At 31.2% G+C, this 24,925-nt stretch overlaps 1 protein-coding gene across 1 annotated transcript in view; it reads left to right on the top strand.

The window, feature by feature from the left end:
* The window catches only part of LOC108910583 (protein Wnt-5b-like), a 192,538-nt gene that overhangs the window by 64,133 nt on the left and 103,480 nt on the right, over positions 1-24,925 (top strand). Inside the window, exon 2 of the mRNA XM_018715234.1 lies at positions 10,282-10,523. Coding sequence (XP_018570750.1) covers positions 10,282-10,523 — 242 coding nt within the window. The remainder of the gene's footprint in view (positions 1-10,281; positions 10,524-24,925) is intronic.

Raw genomic sequence — 24,925 nt, 5'->3', positions numbered from 1 at the left:
AACAAAAATATAATATGCGCAGGTATCAAAACAATTCTATCTTGTAGTAAATTTCATAACAAACAATTTCACCAGTAATAGTTTTTTCTGTAAACTGCATATTTAAGAAGTTATGTTGGAAAATGTTAGAAAAAACACGTCATTTTTGAGTATTTTTGCAGTTTTTAATTTTTTCTGCAAATAGCACAACTTTTTTTCTTGGCGCAACGTTATATTTTCATTGTATATATTATTTTCGACCGATTTTTACTAATATCTAAGTTACGTCAAGCAACAGCCATATCTCGAAAGTTTTGAGCTTAATTCTCTTGGACTAAATGGAGAGCATTTATCCCTACAGGTTAAATGGTACCAATTTTTTTACAATTTCTAACATCTTTCCTTCACATCCTTTGTCTGTAATATAGAACAATACATCTTTTTTGATTTTGGTAAACCGACAATGACAGATTTTCGATATATGACTTCGATATTCAAGCTTAACTATTCAAACCGACAGGTTCTTCTAAAAATCCTCACCATCATAAACAGATAATTGTCACGAGCTATTTTCTTTCTGCTTTTAGTGTTTTATACGCCTGCCATTTTTTTCAGCAATGTAATCGGTTTACTCTGTCCGCATATCCAGTGAGTGATGTTATTTGCTATCATCTTCACTAAATCTACTTTGAAATTTTACAGTTTTCATTAACTAGTATATATGTATTTTGACATGGAATTAATAGGACCACAGTGCTGATCGCCTGACTCTTTAACATTTTAAACAAATATGCCACGACTCACCTTTCTGTTCACAATTACTTCTCCATTTTTTAAACTCAAATATATAGTTTTCAAAAAACTAATACAAATATTTTCAAAGATACCGTTGAATAGATGACCTTTCAAATGAGGTACACATTTTATTGGTTTTTTAAATAAGGATTCCTTCCATAACATTCCCTTATTTGATGTAAGATAAATATTTAATCATATCTTTTGTTGCGTGTGTTTTATTTCTACGATTTCACATTAAAAAAACATGTTTCCAATAACATATAAATAATTGTTATAGCTTTCTAAGTCATTCCGGTAACTGCATTATCGGACAAATGTGTTGGCGTTTACAGTAACGCTTTCTTTTCCCTTTAATGTGCCATCAACTACGATTCTGTCAATAGGTAAGTAATGATAATTACACACCGTTCTGTCTAAATGAGATATATGGACACATTATAGCCTTATTGTTATATCGATAATTGTCGTGACCGTAAATAAGCGTCTATTGTTTTTTGAAATTTAGAAGAGTTCTACGAAATTTAGTAGGTCGTGGAGAAAAATAGCAGTTACTATTAGTGACAGTAGGTTCTAACCAAAACCGTAGGCAATTAGTGTTATTTAAAGAAAAGCCAAAGAAATTTATGTTAAAGTGTGTATAAAATTTTTATTAAAATCTTAGCTGAGCGCTTTCGACTACATAGTCATCATCGGAGCTATTCCTAAAATATCAACAAGAGGTTGAAATGACATTATATAAAGCAAATTTTTACTTGCGTTACATTTTAGATACCAAAAGATATTTAGAAAACGTTGAAAATTTTAATAAGTTCGACATAACAATATACAACATTAAATATAACATCAATTACTGGTAAATAACAAGAGAAAGAAACAGAAATTGACTAACAATGTCGAACACGTGGAGTGAAATAAAGTGAGGTTAAATGTTAAATGAAATTGAAAATTGACATTCTACAATTCTAAGGATTACCAACAAAGTGAAATCAAAAATTTTTAAAGTTAAACTACCAATATACTAATAACAAACTATCAGTTGTGAATTAATGAGATTCCCAAAGATACTTGAATAAAGGTTTAAAATTGACTTGAGTATTAACACAGTTATTAGGGTTCCTTTTAATTTCTCTTAGAATTTCTAAGTCTTCTAATAAATTAATTTTATGAAAATCAAAATTATGAATATTATGAAGAATTTTGCTATTGTTGTACAGTCGTTATTATTTAATTAGTGTTATATTGAAAATGTCTTTTTTCACATATTTTTTTCATATATTTTTCAATAACGCCGTGTCAGAGTTGCCAATCGAGCTAAAATTTTACTGATAGATGGACAAGGAGAACTTTATACAAAAATCATTGAACCAGTTATAGACAATTTTCCTGATAAATTTACATTTTTTTAAATTAATTTTTTTGAATTGACTTAATAGATACCTGTAATTTAAAATAAAGTAAAAAATTTTTAAATTGCTCAAAAAATTTTAAGAAAAGAAGTCACTGCATCATTTGTCGATTTCTCAGATTTTGGTTTTGTACTACCTATGTAGTACAATATTTCAAATTTCAGACGGCTCTTGATTAACACAACCTTATCAGATTTTAAATAAAAATATAGCTAAGTGTTTATCGTGAAATTCGAGGACAAAGAAAATCATAGCAGGCCTTGGATCACCATCTTAAAAGCCATGAAGGGATCAGAAGCAGTGGTTTTCGATGCCATTTAAAATAAAAAAATATTTGTTGAATTATCTTGAAGAATAGTTTTTGTGGATTTGTGCTGTTTATATTTATATTTGAGGGTATAGAGAAAATCATAGCAGGCCTTGTATCGTCATCTTAAAAGCCGTGAAAGGATCAAAAGAAGCGATTTTCGATGTCATTTAAAATTTAAAAAAATGTTGCTTATCTTGAAGAATAAAGTTTTTACTGATTTGTACATAAATAAAGGTAGACACACTGTAGAAGAAAGAAACATTATAAATCTTGATAACAGAAAAAGATTTATTTTATGAAACTATAATTGTGGATAAACAAATAGTGACAACAAATCCTATAGTTCAGTATCTATTAAGCCACAGATTCCATATTGGCACTAGACGAAGGTAATACTTTTTTAAATCTATATCAGAGTCTTCAACTGAAGCGACTGATAACGTTATGCAAATTTTTTACTCGTTTGCTTTTTTCAGTATGCGGTTTTTGATTATGCAAAAAAGAGCAAAATAAAAATAACCATTGACTGATCTTTTGTTAGGCCAGTCGAGTTGTGTGACGTTACAGAAACTTCGCAAACATCTTGGATGAATATTTTACGAATTAGAAATTATTTCATATCAACTACGGGTAATGATGAAGCTATTGACCTGTTTTCTTCAGCACATACATATGTAAAAGGTAAAGTGCTTACGGGATACGTTAAAACACGTTATAAATTAAATATTGCCGAATAAATCCATTGTTATTTATATCGGTCGTCCCAAAAGTCACGCAAGATTTGAATTTTGCGCCATTTGTGCGGTAAAGTGTCGCCAATGAACAAAAAAGACAGCGGGACAGCTGACAGTTCAGGGTTATTACAAATGGAGCGCTACATGAAAGAACAATGCGTTTTGAATGACAGTTCGTAAATTTCTTATGAAATATGGTTGGAATAGTGATATAACTTCATTGACTGTGAAGAGATTAATTAAAAAATCAGGGAGACTGGATTAATTAGTGACCTTAAACACCCTAGTCGTCCTTCAACAAGTCGTACAATACAAAACATCGAAATAGTTTGTGAGAGTGTTGCGGAGAGTCCGGAAATATCAATTCGGCATCACGATCAAGAATTGAATAATTCGAACTGTCTACATTGCATTCTCACGAACGATTTGCATCTTTATGCTTGCAAAGTTCAATTGAATCAAGAACCGAGGCCTACTGACCACGAAGAGCAAAAAGTGTTATTTGAATGGATTATGGAATAACAAGTGAATGCTGATTTTTTTTTTAACAAAATCATCTTCAGCGGTGAGGCTCATTTTCATCTTGATGGTTTAGTTGTCGCATTATGGGGTTCAGAAAATCCACGAGTGCTCGTTGAGAAACAAATACATTCACAACGTATTACTATTTGGTGTGCATTTTGAGCTGGAGGCACTTCTTTAAAAATACAGCTGATCATGCAATAACAGTTAATAGTGCTCGCTATCGCGATATGATAATCCAATTTTTTATGCCTAAATTGGAAGATATGGATAAAGACGGCATGTGGTTCCATGAGTCATTTCCAGGTCGTGTATTTCCCGTTTTGCTGATTAGAACTGTCCGCTCAGGTCATGTGGTTTAGCGTCGCTGGACTTTTTTCTTTGAGTTTTTTGAAGTCTGAGGTTTATGGTAACAAGCCCACGACTAACCACGCCTTGAAGAAGGAACTGAGCGTTGTATCAACGAAATTCAGCCGCATTTGCAAAACGGTCATGGAAAATTTCGACAAAAGTGCGTATAAGTCAGCAAAGCCGTGAAGGCCATTTACCCATTTTCCATACATATTCCTATACTGTATACCTACTTTATGAGTTAATAAGTTACAGTTTTTAATTGCGAGAATTTTGGGACACCCATTATTTTTGTTGTCTGGTAAACTAGTCTTTACTTTTTCAATAAATTGATAATTTCTTTACAACTCCTGCGCTTTACAAATTCAGTAATGACCAAGTTTCAATAAACTATATCTTCCGTTTCTGTTATATGGGGCCACAAGTTTAATACTACATTCAATAAAAGGTCTAATTAAGTGAATATGTTGCAGTAAATTGCATTCAATTCAGTCTGCGCATTATGAAGATATGGCAGAAAAAAATATTTTTTTAACGGCCTGTATATCAAACACCGAGTCACGCAGAAAAAAGTTTATAGATCAAGCTCTACTCATTTTTTGGTAATGAATCTAGTTCTGCAGTTTCTGTATTTAAAGAGAAATCACCCTGTATAGGTATATAGGTATATCAATTTCATTTCAAAAGTTTAACTCTCTGTAACTCGATAACTATGCCGCTTAGGACAATTATGTTCACAAGAATTTTTTCTTGAAATTAACTGAGGAATCGTTCCTTTACTATTGGAACGTATTTATGTCTTTGTCTTACTTAAATAAATCCTCCTCCATAAAATATTAACATTTTTCATACTTATTACGTTTTAGATTTATTACAGCTTTGTGGATACGTTCACTTTTGTCGACGTTGATGTCGGTTCTCAAAGTTAAAAAAAAAAGCTGAGTCGGCCTTAAGCTGTGTTTTTATGTCCAACTAATTGCCTTATGTACCAACGCATTCTTGCACTTCCATAACTGTGTTATCCGGATGATAAAGGCATAAAAATATACTAATAAAAGGCAGGCTGTCGCTGATTGGAATTCTCTTGTAGGCATTACCGCATTCAAGCGGCTTTGCATCACCTGCAAAACGTAGAACGAATACACCAGGAAGCATTTTCTGTAATCTTGGAATGCAATACAATTGGAAATTTATTCTTGATAGCGGCGATAGCTGTGAGTTTGTTACTTTCAAAACTTATCTATTAAATTCATTTTATCTAATTTGTTGTAAAACTCTAGAAGCCGGGCAGCATTATTTTTTCTGTTGTAAATAAAATGGTATTGAAAATGCAATATAATTATTATGACCGAGTTGTAAAACATTTATTTTGAATACCTTTGTTTATTAAGTTACTTAAACGTTGATATCATTGTCGCTAAAATAGTAGAGATGCTTAAAAATTATGAAAGCTTTGCATAATTTGACTATTTGGAATATATTTTCAAATTTATTTTACTATAAATTTCGATATGTGGATACCTTCTAGGTCCATTTCAATACTTTAAGAGGATGCTTCTTGGATCATTTTATCAACAAGAGGTGTAGAAATTTTTGTAAAATGCGTCACATTTCTCGTTCCAATACTTCTTAGGGTGTGTGACGTATATTGATGAAATTTGGGTCAAGATAAAAATTTATGAATGGGTGTCCCACCAGGAATCACCACTTTCGATATTTTGGAAAATACTTATCCGATAAATATGAAAATTTGTCAACCTAGAAAAAGCAGTAGGGACAACACAGCTAAAATATTTAGAACTTTATGCCACTTCCGGTTATACCGAAAGTCGACATAATTTTCTTATTTTAAATGGGATATCCTATATATTATTGCATTTTCGGATTCTACGTGAAATTTGAAGGTCACTTTATTAAATATTCCCTACACCTAGGAGTTATAGATTTTGAGATATTAATTTATAAAGAAAAACTTTGCCGGTGCAAGAGTCCGCGGAGATGCTAGTAACTCTTTTCAGAAGCGTTATATTAAGTGGATTTTTGGTACCTGTAAAAAGCATAGGTAACACTTAATTATGGTATACCAACAAATTAAAACATTTAATACTAGGTGTTTCATTTTTGCTGTTAAATGATTTTTTGGGTATGTCGTCACTATTTATACAAATGTTTCACTATAACTTAAATGCGGATAATATACTGAGCCAAATTATATGACAAGGAAAAATACTAATTTAAAAAAATGTTCTCGCCTGAACAATGTACATATTAAAGTTATAATTAACCTTTGGAAGAATCAATCCTTTTTCATTATCCAAGGTGTGATATGACGTCTCTTTTTTATTTAGCTTTGATTTAAATTTACTTTTGTCTGCAACTAGAGATATCATATGATGTATGTGAGACCCAGCCATGTGGGCTAGCAGCTAACGAGTGGTACGTCATAACACGGCTTCTCTGCGTTTTCGCGCGTTCCGTTCCCATTAATTCTTTTGAATATGAATTTAAAAATATGTGCTAAATGAACCCATTGGTGTACAAATATGCCATCCAGTCACAGAGATATTGGAAAGCACGGTTACTAACTCTAGAATTTTAACGCCACGAGTACTTTAGATATTGAATAAGTGCATGTGTTATTTTTTAAGAAATATACGACTTTCATTTTATCTTCAAACTGAAATATCTTCGAGTACAATTTTAAATATAATATCGTCATTAAGAGCCGAAAAAATCATTGAGGTACAAATTTTTTTAAGGGACATCAGGAGACATACTTAGTTCCAATAACTTTTTAGACTTTTGATTATCACACATCACAAAAAACACGAAGTGTATAAAAGCATTTAGTGCATTCATTAAAACATCTTTGTCTTACACTTGCAGTTTTTTTAGTGCTCACATGTTGGTTTTTAGTGATCATTAGTGACATTTTTTTAATCGTTAGTAAAATAAAATAATTATAATTTAAATAAGAAAAACAGCATTAAAGAATTAACTATTTGATATATTGCAATAAAATAAAATAAAATTAGATTTCAACACCAAATCCAGCAAAAGGAACTTATTTTCTTTGTGAAACATAGTTTTATTAACATTTGCTACTGGTAATTGTAGAGATAGCGTCAGCAAGAAGTGTACAACAAAGAGCAGTTGAGACAACGTCAGCATTGTTGTTCAAAATTTTTTTCCTAATTTTGATATTCTGTTGAAAAAATCTTCGACATATTATTCAGCTGTTTTGTTGCTTTTTCAAACTCCAAAACGCTTCCAGTAGTGATATCTGCGCCACAATCTGCTAAGAAGGTACGTAGCTGTTGACCTGTGGAATGAATGGACGGTATACGTTTCTGAATTGTCTAGTGTCAGAAATCTGGCAATATTTGTAGGTATTTTTCCGAAACTGCAGGTTCATGGTACGTTTGTTATCGATAGTTAAGAAACAGTCAACTAGTTGTTGTTCTCTGCGTACGGAAAATTGGGTATTTTCGATAGGTACAACTCTATTGAGCTAACGTTAATGCCATCACTCAAAATCGTGGAAGATCGTTCTTTATTAATTTTTGTGAATAGGAGATGAACCAGTAGAATATGACTTTTTTCTTCTATAATGTTCTATGCACAACAAAAACAGCAACCACCTAAACAGAATACAATAATTTAATAAAACAACTTAGATTAAGTAAAAAACTTACCTTCATCAATAAAAAGCTATGATTTGCTGAATTTGTTGTAGACTTGTATTTTCGTAAGTAAGTAATAATTTATGACGCCAATAAAGCTTCTTCCGACTATATTTGTAGGTACTGCATTTTCTGTCGTCCAAAATTTAATTAACGCATATTCCTCGTATTAAATTTCTTTAGATTTTGGACGAAGTAATCCCAAATATGCAATTCCATCACGTTCTATAGGCACATCAAAAGGAAAATCAGAAAATTTGTTATTTATCAACAACTATCCATGACGACCAACGTTGACAACCAAGAGTTGACTTCTTGACATTTAAAAATATCTCTTCAAATTTATTTTTGTCAACTTGTAACTATTGGACAACACGTCGTAATAAATGAGAGTGAAATATCATTAGAAGCACGTGAGAATTTGCCACTCGTTCAAAACTCGTACGTCAATCATCTCACTTGCTTATAATGGCTTATTTCACTCACTTGTAATATGACATACAGAGCCTTCATAAATGTTTACAAGCCACGTGTGACCGTCGAGCGTAGGCAACCAACAATTTACGGTTGGTTAGATCAAATGAAAATCCCCAAACCTCATTGAAGTGGTTGAAGGGGTTACATGTAATTAAATAAAATTGTTTTTAAAATTGATTGTTATGAACTATGGATATTAATAATACACATAATTTAGTATTACATACCTACTTCCGAAACATACTTTTGTTTTTCCGTTGAAATACTTTTAACTTTATTAAAAAGATAAAACTGTCAAACTTCACTTGTTAATGAACAAATTGCAAATCTTTACTATGAAACCAAAATGAATATGATGTGAACCTATAACAGTTTATTATTATTTTTATTTAAATACATAGACAGACAGACAAAACATAGACAGTTTACTTTTTATTATAAATAAAATAATATTATGAAAAAGTTGCATTCATTTACAAACCATTGATCTTCGCTCCAAATTCAAATTCATAAATTAGTAACCTAAATAGGCATATTTGCTATAAACCATTACATATTATGTTCAAAATGATGTCCTTCACTACCTATCCACAAAACTCTCTTGTGCATATTTTCATAAACATTTTGCAGTTGTTGTTCTGTTATATTGACATCGCTACACGAACGCCTAGTTTTAAGGGATGTAAACCGGTTTCTACAAATCTGTGCGGATTCTCTGCAGCCTAGGTTTATAATTTTGGCTATATACATAACGCGATACGTGAATCTTTGTCAATAAAAAACGGCAAGTTCAACAAATTATTATTAATGTTTGCTATATATCGCTCACAGTACTGTAATTCCATAGTCTATGGGAAATATTCATGCACAACAGTTGCCTTGTAAGGGTGTAAATGCAGTTGTTTTTTTAAACCTTTATGACATATTCCAACTGAAAGCCCTAAAATAAAAATCGTAGGTTATTAAATATACTTCAATCTAATCTCAAATTCAAATAAAAATTTCAAAGTTAAAATGTTTTGGAGATAAACTAAATTTGAGAATATTTGCACGAACTTATCAAAAAAAAAATACCTGTTTGAGCAGATAACTTTGATACGGACATGTAGGACTTTGATTTATCCGTTGCTGTATATTATCGATGACATTTTCTGTAAGTACAGTTTCAAATTTCTTGATAATAGCACATTTCGGTTTAAGAAAGTGTCAGTCAATGTTTGCGCCTGGAAATTCCCGTCATAAATTGTCCGATGCGTGATTGTAAAGAGTATGACCCGTCTTCATTTCGAGATCCCCTTCGAAAATGAGCCAATACAATAAAATACAAAAATTCGACGAAATGCCAAATGTTTATCCGTGAAACTAACTGATAGACTAGAAATATGTACGATTTAATATTGAAGCAAACGAAACAATAAAACGATGACAGCACAAAAATAAACACGGATGACGGACGCTACTGAAAGATGTATAAATTTCAATTTAGTGTCATCAGTTGTAATTATTCGTTTACAATAAACAGTAAGAAACCATTGCGTCTACACGCGAGATAATCCGATTGCTGATTAGTTGAATGAAATGTCGTGAATAATTACACCACTCATGAGCTGGTAAAACGAAATGTTGCGTTTTTACGTATCTTATTGTTTTAGTAATTGTTTTTGCCAGAATGTAATTACCAACGCGAAGGAAATAAAATTAAGAATTGCGATAATGCTTATAATACAGTAGGCGATGCTGATATTAGAAGAAAATAATAGATACCAAATTTTGTTATACCTATATTTTCATCTTTATTATATACTATTTATACAAATTTATAATACATGACAATGTGATAAAAACGATATAGACGTTTGATGTAGAAATTCAAGAAACTCCTTCAAAGGAAACTTCCAAAAGTAACCTATGAATGTTGGACATAAAGTTTACTCGTACCTTCTAGTGATGTACTTATTTACTTATTATTTCTCTGAACGATCTATTTTGCTGATAGTCACACAAATTTGTCTCCCTTTCAGACGCATGGGTATGATAGTGGACGATATGATGCAGAATGACCAAGGCCCACCGCCCTGCAAGGCTCTACCAGGCTTGAGCCCAGGACAGGGGAGGCTGTGCCAGCTGTACAAGGACCACATGAATGCAGTAGCGTTGGGAGCCAAGCAAGCGCTTACCGAATGTAAATACCAGTTCCACAACCGGAGGTGGAACTGCTCCATTCTAGACGATGTAAATGTTTTTGGGCCTGTGATCATGATAGGTGAGCATCTACAATGAAAATAAAATTTAATAATGCAACTTAATTATTATTAAGAGAGAGAACGTACTCGTAGTAGTTGTATTTTCGAAAACAATAACTTGTATTTTAAAAAATAATTCTGTTATATTATTATTACAATCCATAAAAATAAGGTAAGGTCGAGATAAACTCCGTTAGGAAAACACACACAACTGCAGCACGACCTCAAGATTCAAATCTAAATAAAACAAATCAACAGTCTTTCAATTTACTCGAAGCCCAAGGCCACCTCAATCATTTTAGTCGAGGTAGGGAGTTCGTTGTATCTATTTTTTAAACCGGAAATACTACAACAAATTGTAGGGCTTCGTCTGAGTCGTGAGGATGGTATTGCCTGAACGTGGCTTGATGGATTCTGTTAACGTGTCTCATAGAATTCGTTTTAATAGGTTTATAGAAAATTTAGTTGTATAAATTTTCAATGCGGAATGTCAGAAATAAATATTATTAACTTTTTTTACAGTTGATCAGTTCTACATTTACCAATTTTCGGAGCAATAGAACTGGTTCAACAACTGGTAGCTAACTTTTGGAATTTTAAACGACATTTAATATTTATTCAACAGTTCCAATTTTAATTATATTAAAGGATTTTAATATATATTGATAAAATTTGAATATTTGCTTTTATTTCAAATAGGTATTAAAAAAATTAATGTCATCGCTCATAAGGGGATTCCTTATCTAGAAATAATCCGAATGAACATGGAATTCAGAGATAAACTTTTCTGATTTGGGTTGTGGAAAGTGTCTAAAATAGTTTTGTTTGAGCATTATAGCTAGGAAGATATTTTGAACATTTATTAAAATAAATTTGACAATTAAAAACCTGTGACAGTTGTCATGTTGATTGTTACTTACCTGTCACGGCCAACCTAAAATGTGCGCAACAGACGGAAACATCATTTTAAGAAAATGGAAATGTTTATTCGTAAATAAAATGAAAACCACTGGGTTTAGGTATAGGGAAACTTTGACAAAGTTACACTTAATTTTAGTGCAGAATGCGAATACGTTAAAAATATTAGAGGTTTCCATTTAAAAATTTCTAGTTTTCCACATTTTCGGAACCTCATATTCGATAAAAAAATTTCACCACCCTGTATAACAACTGCAAAATTTTTCATGTTAAATCCGATGAATTATGTCTTCTTCTACAAAATATCCAAATTTACACAAAAAAATAAACCTGTTTCTGGTAAAACTAAATTTTGCTGACAGTCTGCATCTGTCAATTTTTGCTTAAAAATCAAAATACCTCGGAAACGGTCAATCCTAAGTATGGAGTGTGCTATATATTTTCAACTTAAAAATGGATGGTCTTTCCAATAATATACAGGGGGTGGTTCCATTTAAAATAAGAAAGTTAGTATCGACTTCCGGTATAACCGGAAGTATGATGACCTTCAAAATATTTTAGCTTGGTAGGCCTCACGGTCCGTATCACACCATCACAATTTCAAAAAATCCTTCGAGCGGTTTCCCTGTTATCCATCGATGGAGTTCGTGGTGGGACACCCTGTATAAGTTTGCCTTAAATCTCGAAAACGCAACATTCAATTGTTTTTCTGAGAGCAGTTTTTTTTTGGAATCACAAGAAAATTGCCTACAATTGCCATACCATTTTTTTATACGAAAGTAAAAATGATTACCTAGCATGTGAATGACCCTGTAAACACAGGATATTATTTCTCAGATACATATCATCGTTGGTACTACAAGTACCATTACCAAGGAAAAATATGTGCATATTGAATTCCGTGACTTTTCACATGAGAATTGCTCATATATAAAACTGAGGAAGATGCCTTTTTGAAGTCTGCTATAACTGTTGACCAAAATACTTGATTCTATTCTTTGGAGATATAGAGACGACATTTTATATATTGATTTTCTAACCGAATAACATATTATAAATGCCTAATATTGCAATCCACCTTGTGATCCATTATGATACACACCTGAAATTATAATCCAATCAATAGCTTCTTGATACTTCTAATGGTGGGGTTCTGTTCTGATCCCTGTGCAACATCTGTATTTTGACAAATATAAATAACTTGGTCAGTTTCCTTCTGTAGGTCTGAATGCCCAAGTATCCAAATCAGGGTCAATATGTTATTATTTCCTAATCGTGTCAGAACTTTCTGTCAGTTCCATACCATTCTTGAGAATTTCGTGGATCCAGCCACATATGGTAGACTCGATTTTTTTAGTAACAGCTGCCTTTAGAGGAATTCAAAATCAAAAGTAAATTTTACAGTCGTAATCGTCGTTCACAAGAAAATATTGCAGTTGGCAATGCAATTGAGCATTAAACAAATCACTTTATTGTATTTTGCATAAGGATCTTCAAACAAAGTACAGTTAAAAGAATTATTGTCAACTGATCATGGATTACATCGTATATTAGTTAATAGGGTCTTGCAGTTGAAGAAGAAAATGATATTTTTTTTTAACAAAATCGTCTTTAGTGATGAAGGTCCTTATGAAATTGATGGGTGTGTAAACAAACAAAATTGTCGTATTTGGGGTGAAGAACACCCACGAGTAATATTGGAACATCCAATGCATCCACAAAAAGTAACAGGTTGGTGTGGTATTTGGTCCATACTTCTTCGAAAATGAAGCTGCAAACGTTGCCACTGTAAATGGTGCTCGATATCTATCGATGATTTTTCTTTCGATGACTTGATGATCGATGACTTTTTATGGGATGAATTGGAGCGTATTAATGTGCAGAATATGTGGTTTCAACAGGACGGTGCAACATGTCATACAGCAACGGAAGCAACAGATCTTTTGAAACAGATATTTGGTAATCGAATAATTTTTGGAAGAGGACCGTTAGATTTCTTTTTATGAAATTTTTTGCAAAGCATAGTTTATGCTGACAATCCTCAAACCATTCAACATCTGAAAGAAAACATAATTGAGCAAATCACTCAAATGAAATATTGAAGGCTTGTAGAGCTGCAAGAGGTAGTCACTTACCTGATATTACTTTCCATTATTAACCGCAACATGTCTACTTTAATATTCAATAAAGATATTTATTAAAAAATAAAAGTTAACTCAAAATGAATACCCCTTAGAAGTTACTGGTATCAGTACATTCAAAAGCATGGATATTGGGAAGATAATATTGTATAATTTACTATTTTTCTGTTTGAACACTTAGCGTAACATTTGTTTTATTACATTGCTCGCATAGCACTATGCTTTGACAGTTTCTTTTTATAGTAGGTTTTACTAAACTGCATTAAAGAGTTGCTAAATAGTATTCTTGTGACAGAATAATTATGTATTCCGTACTATGCACAAAGAAATACAAGAGAATGCAATATCCAAACCCCCAAAGTAACAAATCATGTTTTATTTATTGATGTAAGTAAACTATTTGTGCTATCCTTATCGATAAGAAAATTTAATTTTGTAATGTTCAAACTGCTTTTAAATATATGTGAACCTTTGTTCCACGGAATGTATCTCTATCAGAATCGAAAGCTTTTACTCTTATTTTGTTCCCATAGGTATCTCCAAAGAGAAACCGTTATTCCAGTTTAATGAAATAAACGTGCACCTCTAATAGAGAAAACGATCTGCTTGGCAGCGAAAAATCCGGAAAGTGCTGAAAGCGGACGCAATGGATTCACTATGCATGCATAAGCTGTGCTATTGTCGACGTTTTAAACCTCCGCCAGTGGCGTTACATGGCAAATTCACATTAGGGGAAAAGTAATATCAATTTATTGAATTATACACAACGTGCGAGTATTTTCTAGCTAGATACATATATCGTAGTTCCATTGCGAGGGGAGTAAATTATAGTGTAAGGGTGCAAGAATGTTTGATTGCATACTGTTAAAATTATAATTAACAAATTAACTGTTTTAGATCATCATCCCGTATAATTCAGTTTCTACTGAAATATAGCTACACATTTATTTATGTAACTTTAAAACGATCTGACACCTAAACAGGTTTAGATGTGAAAAATTTTGAGGACACATTATCTTATTAAATACTAAGTGACATTCAAAGAAAAACTAGGATGAATTTTATGATAACAGTGTTGAAAAATATCAATTATTCCTCATTGTTAATGAGAAATATTTATTAGCTTTTCTTGAAGTCACACGTTTATGTCTACAAAGTCCATTTAAATTATTACAAACAGACAAATAAACAAAAAAACACAATTTCTCTAAAAAAAGATAGTAATATAAAAGTCATGTACAGACTGTTGCAATACTTAGAATAAATTTCATTCGTCAAAATAAATATAAAAAAACAGGAGTAATAAATATTTTAATTAATTCCAAACGACCCTACAACACTTTCAAATTGGACGATTGATGATTTACTTAAGAATCATTGAAGATATAGTGTTCAAAATTGGTATAGTGACCTCGATAATTTAGGAATTTTAGGGGTTTATTAAAATAAAAAATCTGCATATATTTAGGCGAACATCTTGTACATAATTGTTCTTAATCCCAGTTAAGACACTATTCAATGAACTTGGCTAATCAAAGTGTTATGTGAGGTTATTGTTGATCAAAACTATTCGATATATTCTAAAGATGTAATATTTCAGGCTAGAAAACGATACAGAGCATGCCTTAATTTAATTGCCAACATCAACAGAGTATTCCTTGGTTAAAATGTAGCACAAAAAGTTGATCCAGCCGCGAATTCTGACTCCTTATGAAGATATAGCATGAAGATAATCTATTAATAACACTGGTGTAAAAATACTAGTCACCTTGATTAAATACGATTTTTCTCATTCTTGTAAAATGTAGCTTGAAATGAGTGGTATAATCCAATAAAATATAGCTCTTGAAAAACTATGGTTTTTAAATATCTTTATATAACATTTATAATCAAGAATTCAAAAAGATGGTTGCAATTTTTGCTTTCAATATAAATTGACATTTTTTAATTTTAAAGAGATATATTACATAATATTGATAAATATTCTATGAATTACTGAATAGTAATAAAAATAAATAAATAAAACTTCGCGTCAAAAGGTCCAGCCAATAGTTTTTTTATGAAACTATATTTACGCGATAAAAAATATCACACTCAAAAAGCAGACGAATAATAAATAAAAATACGCATTATTATATTACTCACTGCACTCATTTAACATTTCCAAAATGAAACAATTTTCGTTTCCAATACAACTTTATAAAATTAGAAAAGTTTTCGTTGGAAAATGTTTAAAAAGTATATTTTTTAATAATTGTACTTTAAATGTTTAGATAATACATTTAGGTATTATTTTTTGATCATCATGATAAAGGTGTCTCGGAAAGAGTAAGAGGTCAAAGATAATTATTTAAATTTTTTTTCAAATGTGACTAAACATTTTCAAATTTACCTACTTCTTAAAAAGAATGAAAATGGACATTTATAAATGTAGAAATTAAATGTGGCATCCATAATCTAGAAAGTTAGTTATTCAAAATAATAAAAAATATTCACAAAATTTCGTTTTTCTAGCGACTGATGAAAGTAACAAGAACATCATTCAAGAGTACTTACTGTGGTGCACTGCTACTAAAATGAAAAATCGACGTGTCTCATTGTGAGTGTGTTTTCCTTACGAACCCATCTTACTTTTTATCGAATATATGCATTATTTTACGAATACTCCGTATATTTTAGGTACTGGTTTTTATCCTATATTACTTAAGTTTTAAATATTACTCTCCGTCTATAATATAACTTTGTTTATTTATACAATACCTATTAAACTGTACCTCATATGTATTATTTCATTTTATTTTTTATTAATTAATTAAACGCTGCTTCTTAAGCCTCTCTGTGTAAACTGTGATATAAAAAAGCTGTTTTTATAGAAAATTTGGAAAACTTTTTTTTGGTACTTACCTCCTCCTTATCTAACTTCAACGACTATTTCTGATATTCAACAGTTAACATCACAACGGTTGCCTGTAATGGATCTTTGTATCATTTACTTCTTAGCAATTCGTTAAGCTATACCAGGTTAGGAAGACTCTGCTGCCTGCCTACAGCTGCCTGTACTGCTAGCAAAAGGACTATCTGACGATTTGCATAATGATGCGTAACCAATCAGCCAGTGGGCTGTGATTTGTTCTGCGCTTGATCCGATTAGCCGCTTCACTTCTGTCACCGGATGGTAACACCCTTAAATTTTTAAGGGCGTATTTACTTTACATAACAAGTAGTCTTGTTATAAAAATTTCATTGTTTATTGCTAAATTAAAATAAGTGTACAGGGTGTTTTCTAAGTAATCTAAATCATTGATGTCATATAAGCGCGTATCATAAAATGCAATTATTTTTTTTTTGAGTCACCCATAAAATATACAAAAAATATATTTGTTTAATTTTCTAAGAATTTTTTAACCCCACTGCAATACTTATTTGGGCGAATAGAATGACGCTACTTTTTTAATAATAACTATGTGTCGGATCATCACCGACGAATTAGTACAATACTGCATCTAATGGCTGAATTCAGAGAATTTCTTAAACTCACTAATTTCAAACTCGATTCATTCTAACCGTATTCATAAACAATTTTACTGCAAACAATCACTGAAATTTTCTAATCTAATCTTCCTAATTTTATAACTTTATAGTTTTTAACACTTTGACAAGGAATTAAAATTAAATTTAATTAAAACCAGGTATTCAGAATTAAATTCTTTTCATTTTATTGTCGGAATCTATTGCAATTAAAAATTGTTACTTGTGAGATGCGTTTAAAAACAAGTTCCAGAATAATCATTTATTTTAAAAAAGTTTCAAAACGTATAATTTTTAGAAGTAGTTTATCTGTCTGTGTGTATGTGTGTTTTTTAAAATGGCACTGGTTCATCACCATCAAAAATAGCCAGCCTTTAAGAAGTAGTTTATTCATTCAAAGTTTTCTTCGTCTAACGCAAACATAATAATAATATAGCTATATTTAAAAATAGTAAATTTGACCTCGAAAACTTTAACATAAGCTGCACATTATTGATTCTATTTTTCAAAAAAAGTGAAATTGTCAAATTTTGTGGATTATATTAGAACGACGATAACGATATACAGGGTAGCCCATCGAAAACGTACCGCAAGGCTTTACAGGGTAGTAATGAACTTTTCGGCAAAATCCAAAAACAGGTAAAGTTTGCTTCTGAGGGGGACAACTTTTGGCGCAAAAAGCATAGCAAAATCTTCAACCCCCTAAGTGGGGGTGCCATCCCCCAAATTTTTTTAAATGGGAATGNTGCATATACATTTATGGCAAGTCAAAGGTACAAATGTGAATACAGTCATACATATAAATGTGTATAAGACAAAGAAAATATAGTATATCAAACATAACATATAGAGTACATCATCACAAACAAGCCGAAACAATCCAACTTCACACGAAGCGACATATAACAGCAATTATTTATAGTCTGTATTAAGAAAATCGTGTATTGTATAGAAACAGTATTGACTTAGATGCCTCCTAATTACAGTTTTAAAACAATTCAGATTTAACGATTTAACAGTAGTTGGCAGTTTATTATAAAGCCCAACGTTAATTGAATTTGTGAGACGACTTTGACTCTTTAACTGTGAGGACTAATTAAATAAACAATATGTAGGTACTTATCTAAGACACATGGGAAACATTTTCTTCCATAAAATAATTTCTAATTTAAAATAAATTAATATAAAGAAAAACATTCTTGATTTATCTTCTGGGAAAAGTTTTACTGCTGATGAACACTTTTGCCCTAGTTCTCGCGTTCAGTAGTGCATTTTTAGGTGGAATTTTTTAACTATTTCGAGAGCAATGAGAGAACATTAAAATGAAAACAAAATATAGTGTAAGTAAAACAATAAGGTCTTAAATAGTAAGCTACAATCTGAATATATGTGTATAAAAGTAGACAAAGTTCAATATGATTATTGTTTATGTGTCTCATACTCTTCAATAACTTTACTTAAATAAAAATATAATGACAGATTTATACAATTTACACAAAGCCATATTATTTATTTACCTCAGTATTTATTTATAACATTATATTTAGGTACTTAAAACATTGTGTTATATTATTACGCCACAAATGAATCTAAACATGCTTACTAAACAGTTAACACCGTTCTCTACACACGTACTATAACACCACGTCGGGTAATAACGTGATTACTCTTATTGGTTGAGCCAAATCGTGAAAATTCACATTTCTGTTACTACAATATTTACATCAAATATAGTAAAAATACATAAATGATTAGGAATAATACATTTTGAAATGTAAAAGTACTAGGAACGTAAAAGGAAAGAATACATCGCAAAAAGAAAATATACACTCAGACGTGTAATTCTGCACAATGTACCTACGTTCAAATCATTACAATACATTTTTGTGTATAAAAACAAGTACAAACATGAAAAAATTTATCACTTCAGAGAGAATATGCTTTTGCTATCCTATGCCCTTATTCTGCCGACTTGGCAACAATTACCTACTACGCAGTTGAACGGATTACAACCCGCGCGTTCATCATATTATTTTGGCATTAAGAAGCTTTGCAACCGACGTAAGAAATTAACAAAGGCATTAACTTTAAAGTCACTGCAGCAAATAATTCAAATGTAAGCTGGAAATGGACTCGGCTGCAAAGCTTCATTTTAAATAGAGATTTATTTAGAGGATTATTTTACTTTTCGCCAGATTTACTTCCTTGTAAATTTACTATTTAGAACTTCTTACCTGTCTCAAATTTCTAGTATTTAATGAGCGAATGAAGTACTTTCCCCATTCCAACAGTAAAAATATGTTTTTCCATAATATAATGAATCTAGACTAAGACGATACTTTTATTTATACAAGGTCCATTAACGTGATCTCTTACTATTCAATTTGTATTAAAAACTGTTCAAGTAAAGTTGAAAGGGACTAAAAATACTAAATTTTTAAATGTGCAATATTTTTTAGAGAGCATGGTGTCAAAAAAGTATTTTTTTAATACAACATGGGCTGAATTCGCCATAATAGAGGTAATTTAAAAGTTCCTAAAATATTTTGGAGAGTATGGTCTGTTAAATTTGTAATAATTTTCCAATTTTGATAATTAGCGTCGGGGTTATGGATAATTATAAAAACAGATAACGGTGCTGCAAAGATATTACATATGCGTTGTAGGTTACATCTCACTCATACCCAAGTGTGTCTGTAAACTGACATCCAAACAGCTAAATTCATCGAAACCGGTCTATGTCTGGTTAGGTACTCTCTTGATAAATTACACAGGCCAACAAAAAAAAAAAAGAAAGTTTTTGTCTTTTAAATCAGACCCGGTTTTTCCTATGTATTTTGACTATTTTCACGTTCCGAAAACGAATTTCAGGGTTAGAAAAAATTCTCACAAAAGAATTTTCACAAATCACCTATAAATACGCGATATTTCTGGTTTTTTTGCAGTTCTTGGGTACTCGTTAAGACTTGTGTGATATGAACAGAATTCTGATTTTCAAAAATTTTGTCATAAGAGACTGCGTATGAAAGATTGAGATACAGATTTCCCAATTATGAAGTATCATCAATTGTCAATTGACTGTCAAGAGACTGTCAATATAGATAGGATGGTCAAGAGCTCAATTTTCTCAATGGAACTGGGTGTATGCGAATCTCTATTTTCCGTTTCATTTGACAGTCAAAATCTTATTTTCCTATTCTCCAATGCCATCCATTTTTATTCGGTGATATCATTTCCGCAGGCCTATGACATAGGTTATTCCCCAAAATGGTAAATGCCTTGTCGTGACCTTGGGGTTTAAGTTTTGAATAAATGTTGATTGATTTTCAGTTTAGTCAACATTCATCCAGAGAGACTGGCAGGTTCCCGGAATAAAAAACCTAGAATGACAGATCAAGAGGAAGGAAATCTTACGCGATAGAGTCTCGGATACCCAGAAGGCGCAGGAATAGAAGTGAACGAGCGGGCTTCTAGCGATCCTCATTTATTTACTGATTTATTCACTGATTGATTTATTCACTTGGTAATCAATTCATGATTAAATAATAATTGATCTATCTATTGGTCTATTTAAACCTTTTGTATACTAAGAGTCTATTAAAAGTCTTTTGACTGTTACTAGTCTGTCACTTGGCAGTCTATTGACATTTGACAGACAGATCATCGATGCAACGACATCAGATCAGAAGCTTGAAAAACAATGAGTTCCTTTATCAACTGCAGAATCTGCTGGTCTATATTGACAGTCAAATGAGAATTGATGATACTCGGTATAGCTTGGAAACCTGAACCTCAACCTTTCATACGCAGTCTCTTATATCAAAAACTTTGAAAATCAGAATCCTATTCATATCACATGAAGTTACCCAACAGAAAACCTAAAAAAAGCGCATTTGACGGTGATTTTTGGAAAACTCTTGCGCCTTCTCACCCTGAAATTCGTTTTGAGAATATCATATCAAACTACATAGGAAAAACCGAGTCTGATCTAACTGACAAAAACTTTTTTTTTGTTGTTATTTTAGATATTTACTAGATAGCATGTAGAGTAGTTATTTTCCACAATATCATTAGTTAAAGAGTTTTTTCCGCCTAGAGCGGTATTAATCATGCATTCGTAGTAGATTAGTAGGTCACTTTATGTCAATAGGTACATGTGTCAATAGACATAAAGAAGCGATGACATTTAAAGATAAGACATATGCTTTGTAGATTATATCACACCCTTTATCTTGCAACAGAGCGCTTATATGAAAAATGATATAAGGGAAACCCAATTATGTTCGCCTAGAAAACACTTTATAGAAATGAATTAACAAAGTAATGTGAAATGTGAAGTTTTGAACGACCTTTTATCATGTCGGTATAATATAATGTATTTATTATATAATAAATTGGAGCATAATTTAAAATATTCGTACTTTTACCACTGCGTAAAAAATACTTTTACTAATGCCATAACATAAACTATCATATAAGTGAATGCAGGCAGTATTCTTTATACCTCTGTATAAAATCGGTATTTATTTTTTTTCCATAGAACTTTTACAAAGATTGTAATCTAAAAATTTAACAAATGAAAAAACCGTTCACTAATAAATCTTAAAGAGATCAAGGTTAATACTCACCACATTAAAATTATTTGCTTTAATTAACTACCATAGTTACTGTAACCATAATAAATGTGCCTAGTACTTCGCCCATAATAATAAGCAGGTACTGTTGCCACGCAAACGAAATATTTGTATCTAATAATAATAATAATATTGGACAGAAATGTTTATGTCCAATTTCCAAGAGCTTTTTATTATTTTTTTTAATAATTATTTGCTGTTTAAAAAATACTGAATTTTGTAAAATTGGCTGAACAATTCCCGAGCCTATTCCCACATCGTCGTTATAGAGTTTTTGATGTTTCAGAGACATCATTCGCTTTTTGAGAAAAAAACTCTGAAACTGACGACGTGGGAGCCAAATTGTTTTATCATTAGCAACTACCATGAAAGACTGCAAACCAAAATACTAATTTGTTCATATGTCTTTTAATTAAAAACTCAATTTTCTTTAACATGAAGAATGGTATGGATTTGAGTGCAAGCGCTATGGTATAGATTTTGTACAAAGTCTTAATAAATGAGTGCAAGTCACGTGACCGCCTAGCTTAGGCTACCAACATTGCGCGGCTGGTACTGTCAAATGTTCAATGAAAAACGTACCTGGTGTCTGTCATAGCAGTATAGGAACTTTCGTCGCCCTACACATGGGTATTGTGGAAATTAATAACTCCATTTAATGTGATGCCGGTCTCATCATTAAAAAAATATTTGCAACAATATTGGGGACCTCAACATTATTGGCCAGAGGCAAAAATCCAAGCGTACTTGACGATTACATGGATTTAGGGCCTGCACTCAGTGTACACAGCCTTCATAAATGGTTACAAGACACTTGACCTCCGAACTTATGCAACCAACATTACACGACTGGTACTGTCAACTAAAAATTTCTAAATCTTGGTGTCACCAGTATTAATGATCCATTTACAATGAACAATGACAAATCATTGCGTATACACTTGAGATTGGTTGAATAAAATCTCGTGAAAAATTACACCAATCACTGGCCGGTAAAACAGAATGTTGTGATTTAATGTAATCTAGATCTTATTGCTTTAATAATTTTTAATTTTACTGTTTATGTAATTGCCAATGTGAAGAAAATACAGTTACTGTTCCAAACAAAATTACTAGTCACGTGGCTTGTAATCATTTATGAAGGCTCTGTTCTACTCTGTACTCTCTTCTAGAATATATAATTGTGTCATTATATATTACTAATGTATTACTTTATGTTGTGTATATAATATAACGGTACGTCCAGAAAATATGTGTACAATGTAATGTCAGAAATTCCTTTGTTCAAAATAAGTCAATTATGTATAAAAATCAACCCCTACTCAATGCGGTACCATGAACAATATTTTTTCATATGCCAAACTCTAAAATGTTTTGAAGTAGGAGTCGCAATGCATCTTTATGTTTTTAGTGTAATTTATTACTAGAAAATGCAAAAAAACCTTTAAGCTGTTTTTTGAATTACACTGAATTGAATGTGATTTTACTTTGATGCTGCAACATATTTTAAAACAAAAATTTTATCGCCCCTTGTCAAAAAAAGTTATCTACCTTCATACTACTACTCCTATGTTTTAATCGATAATACTTAAACTGCATCTGCAGTTGCACTACGGTTAAAATTACTATATTTTGCGACTCACTGATTCAGAAACAATTAAAGAAACTATTTGATACGAGTTAGGAATAGAAGGGCGATGATGGATGGCGAGTAATAGCAGTTTTATTAGCCTTGCAATTGTCAAAAATAATTCCGTACGTTATATGCATAAATTTAATATGCTTCATTTGACACTGGCTATGAACGATATAACAGCTCAATGAATGCCTAAAAAAATTATAACCACTAATTTTGAGTACTTTGATGTCTATATGTTTTACTACTTTGCAAAAATTCTTTTTGTGTGATGTGTATATCATTTTTACAATTGTATGGTTTTATTTGTAATAGAAAAGAAGATATGGCCAAAAGAGTATGACACAAGAATAATGACAAAAATAACATAATATTTAGGTTCAAAAACATTCTTGACCATAAAGATAAATCTATCACATCATTGTCATCGTAAGATCAAATTTGCAAAAATATTAAAAATATTCAAGGTGTTTCACTGCAAAAAAACTAATATTAGACTTGAATACCAATAATACCAAAAAGTGAAAGATGCTTGAAAATTGAATAAGAGTCACGTTATCAAATATTTAATTATTTATACAGATAACAAAGTACAAATACGTCTCATTCAAGTGTAACTTTTAAATAATACAAACATAATTTCAACAACAATTAAGCTAAAAAAAAGTAAATAAAGCAATATAATGAAGATATCAAATTTCAAAAACACCACCCCCATATTGAATACACTTTTTTATGTAATTGCTTCCTTAGATATCTTAAAGAATTTCTAATTTCTTCGCCATCCTGTTGATAATACATTTTTTGGCGAAAATTTAATGATAAATTTTTGAGTTCATCGCTAAAAAATGTAAGAAGCATTTCTAAATACGATATTCTACTGCAGGTGTTATTGTAAAAATATGGGCGCACTTTTGTAAAATATTGTCATTGTATTATTAGATATTCTAAATTCAGAATTTTCTGGAGACTAGTACCTGACATGCTGGGATGCTACAGTTCCATTAGTGGAAAATTTACAGTCATCAGAAAACATAATAAACTTATATAAAACAATATTTCCATTTAAAACTTTGTCTCCTACCTAAAATCTAATCTTTTCGCTTCATCTTCCTCTTCCAATGTTTGATTAAAGTGTGGTTTGAACGGAAATATTTTAGTTTCTTTTAAAATATATATGAATATGACATTTTCAGAACTTTTAACTGTTTAGCAGGATTTCTAAGGAACATCACTGGAGTTTCTCTAACAGACTGCAGAACTAAAACTAATTCTTCTTTTTCTTTTTGAGGTTTAAAACTGAACCAGTTCTTTGAAAATTTTTTATTATCATGGAAATTGTCATCCGACTTATTGGGATTCCTACAAATTGTTGGCTAAATTGTTCCATCACGTAGCGATATGACTATTCCCATAACATGTTATTATAAAAACCTTTTAATCAGTAGATAGTAATATGATGAGAACTATTTTTCATTAAATAATTACTTCATTAAATAAAAACAATGACAAGTATGTCCTTAAGTGTCATTAATATTTTAAGAATTAATAAATACTCTGATTAG

This window comes from Anoplophora glabripennis, unplaced genomic scaffold (genome assembly GCF_000390285.2).
Source record: "Anoplophora glabripennis isolate ALB-LARVAE unplaced genomic scaffold, Agla_2.0 scaffold540, whole genome shotgun sequence".
Taxonomy (NCBI): Eukaryota; Metazoa; Arthropoda; class Insecta; order Coleoptera; family Cerambycidae; genus Anoplophora; species Anoplophora glabripennis.
This window is presented reverse-complemented; position numbering and strand designations above follow the sequence as displayed.